This window comes from Larus michahellis, chromosome 8 (assembly GCF_964199755.1).
Source record: "Larus michahellis chromosome 8, bLarMic1.1, whole genome shotgun sequence".
NCBI lineage: Eukaryota > Metazoa > Chordata > Aves > Charadriiformes > Laridae > Larus > Larus michahellis.
Genome location: NC_133903.1, coordinates 338,152 through 348,281, shown reverse-complemented (window position 1 = coordinate 348,281; position 10,130 = coordinate 338,152). Strand labels below are relative to the sequence as shown.

Genomic DNA, 10,130 nt, shown 5'->3' with positions numbered 1-10,130 from the left:
GAGTATGTGGCACTCGCGCTCTTCAGCATTAATCAACAGCAGTCAGCTGGTAAACTCAGAACACTGTGCAGAACCCTCCCACCTCCTTAATGTTTAACTCTGCATTATTTAAAAATAACTCTGAAGTATCACATTTACTACACTCTATTCTCCGCTGGTCCAAGATAACAAATAAAGGTTTGCTGCAATAATATAAAATAACGCGTGAGTAAAAATCACTAGTCCTTGAAGGCAATGAAGGTAGAATGAGACAAGTGTATTTTTAAGAAAACAAGCTGAAAACCAGGCTTTGTCCACATTCCAACATCAATTGTTTTGTCAATTCAAGGTAAAATACGATCCTTTGCTCAAACCAAGCATTAAAAATTCATGTATTAATTGGATCAAACCCACAACGGAATAGAAACTTACCTTTAACACTCTGTCCACCTCCTGCTTGTTTAGATCTTCTCCACATTCTTGACTCAACTGATTCTGGATGACGTTCCTGCGCACTCGATAATTTTTTGAAAAGATTTCAAGCAACACTTGGCGATGCTTTAAAAGAAAATGTATCATAAATACAAAGAGAACAATTATTCCTATCTTTCTATATATCCAAAATGCACATGCCTCAGTCTGTACAAAACATTCACTGAACTGCATCAGAGGATTCTTGCTTCGTAATGCCAAAACCATCCCATGCACATCTGCGCTCTAGCCGTGCCCTTGCCTCTGAGGGCTCTACAGGGATCGCTTCATGCCCCATGGCCAGGCCTGCGCCCGTCCTGTGACCTGGGGCACTCCAAAGGTGCAAGAGCATGGTGAGGAAGGGGCTGCAACAAATTCCTCTCAAGTGCTTCCAGGAGGCTGGATACTGCTTGACTCTTTCCTATAAAAATTTATTTAGAGCACGGACACGGGAGTTATGCTGCCCATCCATGTTTTGTTAGACGCCTTCCCTTTCACTTAATTTGCTCTGATAGCAATTAAAACTCAGGAGATGCTCACATATGCTGTAATCATTTCCTATTCTAAGTATAAACAGACGCACCAGGTAACAACATAATTTCCTCTCTGGTTAATGTTGCATTACCATCAGAAGACCAAAAAAATTGGGCTGGATCCTGGTGTAAGGCCTGCATCGCAGAGTCCTTTCTCCTCACAGGTTCGAAATTATTTGTATTCCGCTGAGCTAGTTACTGACAAGTATCTCCAACACATTACGTCGTTTCTGCCCACGCTGCCTTGTCTTGACACAGCAATGACGACCCTGCGAGCTAAGAGCTTCCTCTCAGCTGGAAATAGGCTAATATTGAAAACCAGACACTTCAATACCAAAAGCTGAAAAACACCTGCTGTACCAGTCCCAGAAACACAATGCCAAGTGCTCAGTAAGCACACATATGGGAATGTCACATTTTTATCTTTACCTGATCATAAGTATCACCAGCTTCCCAAAGCGCATAGACCTTTAGCTCATCTGGTGAAGCAGCAGTCTGTGGAGGAAACTGAGAACGAGAGGCTGTTAAAAATAACCACCTATTTAATGAGTTCTGCTTAATGATCCTATGATACAGCATCCCTGGACACCTATTACTGCCATGTAATGGGAACTGCTGGAACAACATCAGCTCCTCTCCCATTCCGCACCTGAAGGGGTGACTGTGCTCTGGCAGCCCTGGCGCCTGAGGCAGGGCCTGTCCTGCAGCCACAGGGCAGACACCTGTCCTGGTGGCTGAGCCTGCAGCACAGATCCCAAATTAACACGGGGCTAACGATGGCCTAGGGAATGGGATGAGCACCCCGATGTGTGCCTTGATACGCCCAAGCCATGTTTGACTGATGCTTCTGGTCACGGTGGGGTAACCAGGGGCCCTGGCGCCATGTCTGGCACAATGTCAACCACCTCAGAGCTTTAAAGGGGAACTGCTGGGCACACTGGAATCCTGTGGATTTTGCATGGTGACCATTTCCCACAGGTGCAGGGTCAACGACCATACACCAGAACAATCCCAAGGCTTGGACCTTAGCCAGTATCTCATGCAAGATGTCCTGGAAGTGTCTGCTTCCAGGCCATCCAAAGCAGTATTCAACTGAGGGCACCAAGTGCGTTGTAGGGTCTTTCTGGAGGTTTTTACATTTACAGTGGCAGGTTTTAGAGATTCAGACTCTATCCTGTATTTACCTGCTTCACTAATTCCAAGTCAGCATTACTGACAAGCACTGTGCTTCTGCTGTATTCGTCATCTCTGTTTTGGGGCATACTACAGGACTCCAGAAGACTGAATGCTGATGGAACAGTGAACCAGACGCTTGCTCATTTCAGGCTCCAAAAATGAAATGGTTTTGTTTGTTGTTGGTTTGTTTTGTTTTGGTTTTTTTAATCATGTGCCAAGCTAGAGAAATACATTTGATTTTTCTGAGGCAGAGGCCTCACACACCCCTGTACACAGGAAGGAACACAACTGCCTCCACTCCATGCCTCGAATCATCCATTTGCCTCAAAATTTCCCCTTAAAGCAGTGACTAATGAGCAATGCTGGAATATGACTTCACTCCTGACATGTCTCTTCCTGTCTGTCACTAACAATTTATTCCTTGCTAACCGCCCAGACAACCTAAATCAATCATCTGTGAAAAGCTAACAAGCCAGTCCTGATTGTTCCAGCATCCCTCGATCCTGGCGGTTGGTAAAAACCAAACCTTTCTTGCCAGACTCTATCACACCACGCCAAAAGACTTGTGCATTGCAGAGTGAAAGATGGGCTTTTCCTTTCACGCTCTGCCTCTGAACTTATTGCAAAGGGCAAGAGTTTTCTCCAGTGGGAGCTGCCTGGTGGGATTAGGAACTTTGGCTCTCACGTTGGTCCAAATGTCTGGAATATAACAAGGCTTTACACCTGGGTTAGAGCCAGGATTCAGGTTTATCAGGCTCGCAACACCCGACATAGTTCTCGTCTTGTAAGAACACTCGCTTTTGAGGAATAATCTCTCTTGTATGCTTTCAACACAGATAAAATCAAGTACTTCAGTTTCCCTCCAGAAGAAGAAGCTGCAGCACGACAGACAAAGCGCAGGGCACCGGGAGCACCTGGCCACAAGCTGCCTCGCTCAGAGAAAGTCTGTCAACAGAGAGAGAGCACAAACTCCTCCCGCCTCAGCCACACCTCTGAAAACCAGCTGTGTTTCTGGGAGGAAACTGCTTCCAGACCAACGCAATACTAACTTGGGGAGAAAACCCCACAGAATCCCCTCCTCCCAAACTGCTGCAAACCCTGCTGCCCACAGCCCCTGCTGTCGCACGGCCTGTCCCCAGGAGCAGGAAATGCCACCAGCGACTCTTCAGAGATGTGTGCAAGCTTTACTGTCTTGCCATCTGCTGTCCCTTTGACATTTTATCTTAATCTCTCCAGCCTCACCTTGAAACAGCTCTCCGCTGCCTTAAAACCCTTCTTTAAAATATTTGCCCTGTGCCCCCTCCTGCTCCGAGCCCCAGCGCTAGTGCAGGGCTCTCAGGAGATGCACCGCTGCCCCTGGTCCCCAGGGCTGCCCCAGTGAAAGGGAAGCTCTCTGTGAGGAGCCCCTGGATTTGGGATGCGTCTCTCTGAGCACGCTCTGAACACACCTGCTGCCAGGCAGCCTCCATTACAGTTAAATCAGACGGAAAGGGGCCAAGTCTGCCAGAAAAAGACTTACCAGCTGGAATAATCCTAGAGGTAAACCACTGAGCTTACCTCTCCAGGAGCCTGGCATCGGCACTAGCCCAAAGCGTTCACCCTAAGTGCGGGGCCGCATTCCTCTCCTGTTACTGTAGCCAGGCAGGACGTCGGCAACACTTACGTTATTTCCTGATGCCCCAAAAATATCCTCAAGATCTGGGCAGAAGCTTGCTGCTCCACAGACCACGGGAAGGGAGCCAGCAGGAGCCCCCCCCCCCCGTGCACACCCACAGTCTGCAGGAACGGGTGCAGACGCGCAGGAGGCAGATTCCTGCGCAGGCTCAGCCCGCGCCACCCTGGGGATAGGGACAAGGATGGGGTCTGCTGGGGGATGGCGGCAGCAGCCCCCTGCACTTGGGTGCTTCTGCCTAGGATTCGCTGCTTCTTTACGTATGCTTTTCCCTCCCACTCAAGGAGGCTACACGGTGCAGGCAAGCACAGCACCCTGCAGGCCTCCCCACGGCCCCATTGGCAGCTGGAGCGGTGTCTCTTCTGGCTCCCCACAAATACTATTTATCTCATACCCTAGTGCAGTTGGTCAGCTTTATAACAAATCCTGCATTCCCCTGATAAAGTTTCAATTGCCATTTTCAGCACCATCTTTTCTATAATAGGGCAGCATGTAAGCTATGAGTGTCTTCACGCCCCACAGAACATAATAACATAATTTTAATTACCTCAGATCATTGATTTTTATCACCAAAGCACTTTCAGTTACAGAAAACTAATGAGCAACTGTGAAACCCCACGCTAAACAACCCTCCAGGTTTTCCCTGAGCTCAGGTGCCCTGGTAGTGTTGTGACGAAACTGTCCAGGGGAACAATCAAGAAACACCAAAGCATACGAGCCCATGCACAGAGCAAAACCAGCCTCGGGACCCTTTGGCGTCTGCACAGAGCATCAGGAGAGGCTTGGGGGAAACGATGTACACTGCTAGTAACAGTACAGGCTTATACAGGCTTCTGTACAAGATCTCAAGTTCTGCAGTAAATTCTGGGTCAGCAGAACTAAAACTTAGAGCAGACCTCCAGCAGGAGACGTTCCAGTGACCACTTGTACACCTCTGCACGTCTCCTGTGACAGGGTTTTCCAGACAGAAGGAAGTTCCCAACCACCTATCTTCAGGAGGATTTTATTTTGGTTGTTTTTTGAAAAAAGAAACTATCTCACTTTCACTCCTCACAGCCTTTAAGCAAAGAGTGGATGGAATAATTTCCCAAATCCCCAAATTTCCAGAGCAAACAAGTCCCAGTCCCAAGTAACAGAGCAGCAATGCCCTCAGCTATTTACCATCAGCATGGCAAATGCACGCATTACACCGCGTACAAAGGAGCGCCTCGCCAGCACCGAGGCAGTTCCAGGCAAACATTACCCCAGGACTTGGAAGCTGTCAAGAGAGAACGCAGAAAGTACCGAAATTGGTGGTCTCCCTAGTGGCATTTCAAGGCTGTTACTTGGTTCCCAGGTGCCACAACAAGTACTTTGCACACGACTGAACGTGTTATTTCTGCGCCCCTCCCAGAAGCAACCTTTATTCCTTAGCTGGGTTTCAACCCCCATGCTCCAGGCTCCCTCTTGTCAGCCTGCCTGCTTCCTCCTCTTTCTGCCTTGCCTGCTCTTCCGAGCAGTTCACACGTTTTCTTTCCCTCTCTCCCCAACGGCAGCTGACTCCCAAACTCTTTCTAGTTGCGACCCAATCAGCACTGCCAGATGTCTTGTAAAATTAATTCCCTCTTAGGCTCTTTCCCATGATGCCAAATTCCTTTTCCTTTCCTAAGCAATCTACTGTCACACAAACCTGTCTCTGTCTCATGCAATCACACGTCATTTCCATAAAGACAAAGAAACAAAGACACCTCTCCACAAGTCTAGGTGGAAAGGACTGACCGAAGAAACCTGCTGCAGGTATGGTTTGTTGCTTCCCAGAGGGCTCTGCTGGGTGTGCCCTGCTGCTCCCAGGCGGTCACCGCCACCTCTCCTCCCCCACCTGTGTCCCGGTCCCTGAGAGAAGGAGCTTGTGCAACTCTGGAAGAGCTGATGGGAATCTGCGACTGCATTAGATCACATGGTGAGCCCCTGGCCCAGGTTGCCCAGAGAAGCTGTGGCTGCCCCATCCCTGGAGGGGTTCAAGGCCGGGTTGGACGGGGCTTGGAGCAGCCTGGGCTGGTGGGAGGTGTCCCTGCCCAGGGCAGGGGGTTGAAACTAGATGATCTTGAAGGTCCCTTCCAACCCAAACCATTCTATGATTCTATGTTAACAGAAGCGAGTTGGGACAATGAGTCACTGCGATCCAACAGCGTGGACGCAGAAACAGAGCCCCAAAGACAACCAAGCTATGCAGCATACCACGCAGCAAAGAAAGCAGAGTGCAGGGCCTGCCTGAAGCAGGATGCCAGACAAACCTCCAGCAGCTTCAACATATCCAATACTGGACAGTTACTCGGAGAACATCTGTTCTTCCAGACCACCAGCACAAGACACACACATTTCACAGCTCAGGTGTTCAACTGCTCCCCGAGTCTCTCCTCCCCAAAGTACACCAAGGGAAAAACATACTTACAGGCACCAAAATCTGTTTGCAGCCAGTGTCCAACACCATGTCCTGTAACATTTTGTCCGAAATGCCACTGAACAACGTATGTCCCGGAGGCAGACTGGCTAAGTGAAGGTTAAATAACCGTTTAAGCTCACTCAGGGTGAGTACAAATTGTTTCTTAAATGTTGACGACACAAAAGCCTTCAGTTCTTGGGCTACCCGGTCAATGCAGCCTCCGGGCAAGTGGCCATTTAAAGAGTCCGTGGAGTCCTCCTCTGCATGGAGGCCATTGACAATGCCGTTGTTCATGCCCTTATAAGCCGAGGTATCCATCGGCTCCTCATCACTCACAGGCTCCTCTTTAATGCGGATATTGGAAACATCCATCTTGGCTGAGGTGTCATTTGATTTCATCTCTGCCTTTTGCTTCTGGAAATCCTTCTCCAGCTGCCCATAGTTCTGCTTGACTTTTGCTTTAGCCATGTTGACCCTTTGCTCCCCAGAAACCAGCAATGGACGAGCTAGTAAGAAACAAAAGACACCATAAATCCCACCATAACCAGGGCTCTAGTGTTGCAGAATGTTTCTTGAAGAGCTCACAGTGAAATAAAACCAGGAAACATCATCTTCTTGTGAAATCTAAGGCATAAACCCAGTTTGTTGATTAGATTTTACTTTAGTTTTGGGTTTTTTTGGTGGCTTTTTTTTGGGGTGTGGTGGTGGTGTTTGCTTTTTTTAAAGATAAAGATGTTGACAACTGTAAACCAGATGTTTGGGGAAGGGTGTTCCAGTCATGGAACGTGAAGCAAAGACAAAGTGTACATGTTCAATCACTAGGACGTTTTCCGCAAATCAGGAAACCAGGATACAGGCTCCTCGAACATCTCTACTTGTGACCCAATGCTTCTCTGCCCAACAACTTTTTTTTTTTTTTTTTTTTTTTGAGTTTCTGTTGGCTGGTGGGGCCTGTCGCAGCAACTGCCAGAGCCAGCATAAGGATGTCCTATAGGTACACTGAGGAGAGCGAAGGGGTTAACAGTGAACCTGAGCACCCTTTTAGTGTGAGGTGCACAGTATGAAAGTCTGAGACCATCTCCTAAGTATTATTACCCAGTGATGGGGAGAAAGGGACAGGAGGGAGTCCCTTCCCATACAATCCTGTGCCTCTTCCCCCATGTCCTCTCCACATCCAGCTATCCAAAGGTGAAAGGAAGTGGTGTCTTGGAAGCAGAGGAAGCCAGTCTCAATGCCAAATGAAGGAGTGCTGTGTTTAAGGTAAAAGCATGCACAGGACACATGCTGTTACCTCCTCTGCTGTTAGGCTCGCTAATCCTCTCCAAACAACCCAACACCTAATCCTTCCAAGCAGATCAGACACAGGGTATTGAAATGGATTCGTATGCTCGTTTGTGTCAGTTCCACTTGTACTCCATTGGCTCCAGTGTCCGGCAATGAGCCAAATGCTTCGTTAAAACTCTCCGGATTCTCAAGTTTTCACAATCTTTTAGGATTATGGAGCAGCTACTTTAATATTCTCACTGGCATCCACGGTGGAGAAGGATATCAAAACGACGACTTCACACCTCCTTACAGCACCCTACCAAACGCATTCCTCATTAATTGCTCAGCCCTCAACCACACCACAGAAAGCCCAGTGCAAATCAGGGGAAATGAAAAAATCACCTCATGCACGTTAGCTTGCAAACTGAGAGGTGAGAATTAATTGTGCACTGGCCCTGTCCTCTCTTCAGGAGCTGCTTGCACCCTTACGCCATACAAACTGCCTTAAATAAAGAAGTGGATAACAGAACCAGCTGGTTTTACACTATCAAATGACAAGACCCCAGTGCCAAGGAATCCTCCCTGCTCTGCTACAAGGATGCTACAGTAAGCTTGTGTCACCCCAACATCAGCGGTGCCAGTAAAGACCAAGATCTGTCTCAAATAATCCAGAGGAAATAGCAAGAAAGGAAAAATATCAAACAAAGCAAGACGAGTCCCCACCATGTTCAAAACCAGAAAGGAACTCCAAAACATCACCCTGGAATATGGAAGGATGCATGTGCTTCAAGATGTTCCGCTTGGATCATTACCTGATTGTGCCTCTTGTTTCTTTGGTGTCAAGTGCTCCTTTAAGAGATTATAGACCTTTTCTAATCTGAAAAACAAAGATAAAATATACCAGGACAGTTTCAGTTGTTATGCCTGCATGCAGCCACGCCAGCTTTAGCCATTAGTTAGAATACTCAATTTCTCCAGGAAGCCAAGGAACAGGAATGATTTGAATGATACCCCCCACCACACCACTGCCTGGTGAATGTGAGGGGGGAAACCTTCAAGGCTACACAGATCAAATTAACTATCAGTGTCTACATAAACTTTGTACTAGATAGCCCTCTGTTTTTATCTTATTCCCCAAAATAAAATAAGTCATTTACTTGGCCTGAATGCCCATCCACAGCATATGTTGCCTCTGAACTATATCTGGATGCTTCTTAACAAAGTCTTCATCATAAGGCAGCATGAACTCCCAGCCTTTGTTTATTCTTGCCACAGACATGTGCTCTAGGAAGTCTTTCACATCTTCTGGGCAAAGCTAAAAGAAAAAGCAAAAATAATATGGAAGTCAATTTACATAGGACATATGCAACCATGCAGCAATGGGCATTGCTCCACAAGACAGGAAGAGATGGGCTGATTTGAGAGATAGATAGATAGATAGGTAGATAGATAGACAGACAGACAGACAGACAGATAGATAGATAGATGGGGCACCTCCATGAATACACACACGGCTAAGTCAGAGATACTCAACCTTCTCTGCACCAACACTTTCACACGATGTTAAAAGCACAGGACTTCAGAGAGCAGTGGTGATTAATCACCTGAGAGTCAAATAGCTCATGGCATGTTTTGTGACGAAAAGGGAATTTCCATACTGAGATGAAAAGACTCTACTGGGCAAAGAAGCATATTCTACAATGTTAATCTTATTTTAGTGCTGCAGGTCAGACAAGCTGCACCTACACACACACACACAGCTTTTAAGCAGCGCTGGATCTTACATTCCAAAAATATATGGTCTGTGCATAAATTGACTCATGTTTTATCATTTTACTGCATTTTAAGGAAACAATTTTCCGTCCTCTTTACTTAATGTTTCTCATTCATTTGCCTGTTTTAACAGAACATTCAGGTGCCTGAGTTGCTTTAAAGCTTTTATTCAATATTGACAACTAGCAAATGCCAACAGAAGAGTTGCTCTTTTGTAACACACCCAAAGCAGAGTAGCTAGCTAGTGTGGACTGCACAAGCACGCATCTGCTTTGGTGCACAATCCGTCAGCTTAATTCAAACTGTGTCCGGCTTTCCACTGAAACAGATGAGAGAACAAGATACATTCCAGTGGCTCAGCTACAAGGCCAGTCATATCCTGTGGAGTTGTGGTAACTGGGGAGCTGCTCGAAACGTTGCCAAAAAGAGGATGTATCTATACCTGTCACAAAGTGAAGGCACACCTGGTGAGCAACACTGAAAGTCAGCAGTAATGCACACGCTGTGAACCTGAGAAAAAGCTTGCAGCAGCATCCACTCACTACTGACCTACAGACAATGCCCAACACTTATCACCAACTTCTGGTTTAGGAAGAAAAAACATCACTCACTTTTGTAACTGCTGCCACTTCCTTTCTCACAACCCAGCGGTCCTGTGTGAACTTCCACATCTAGGAAGGCAATAAAGGAGAAAAACCTAGTAACTGTATTTAGCAGTTGCTTTACTGAGGTTGTAATAATGACCCTGTTCAATGGTGTTACCAGAAAAATGGAAACCCCATGCCATTCAAGAACGTGGACGTAGGTGATTCTTGGTCAGATAGTGGAAAACACTTTC

General features: G+C 46.9%; 1 protein-coding gene across 3 annotated transcripts in view; it reads right to left on the bottom strand.

Annotated features, from left to right (window-relative positions):
- The window catches only part of POLR3E (RNA polymerase III subunit E), a 32,801-nt gene that overhangs the window by 2,540 nt on the left and 20,131 nt on the right, over window positions 1-10,130 (bottom strand). For 2 of the 3 annotated variants that reach the window (XM_074598169.1, XM_074598170.1), the window contains exons 15-20: window positions 9,904-9,963; window positions 8,677-8,834; window positions 8,332-8,396; window positions 6,263-6,759; window positions 1,413-1,490; window positions 412-537 (exon numbers count right to left, since the gene is read on the bottom strand). In XM_074598169.1, coding sequence (XP_074454270.1) covers window positions 412-537; window positions 1,413-1,490; window positions 6,263-6,759; window positions 8,332-8,396; window positions 8,677-8,834; window positions 9,904-9,963 — 984 coding nt within the window. The remainder of the gene's footprint in view (window positions 1-411; window positions 538-1,412; window positions 1,491-6,262; window positions 6,760-8,331; window positions 8,397-8,676; window positions 8,835-9,903; window positions 9,964-10,130) is intronic. The other variant, XM_074598171.1, reaches the window with a different exon arrangement.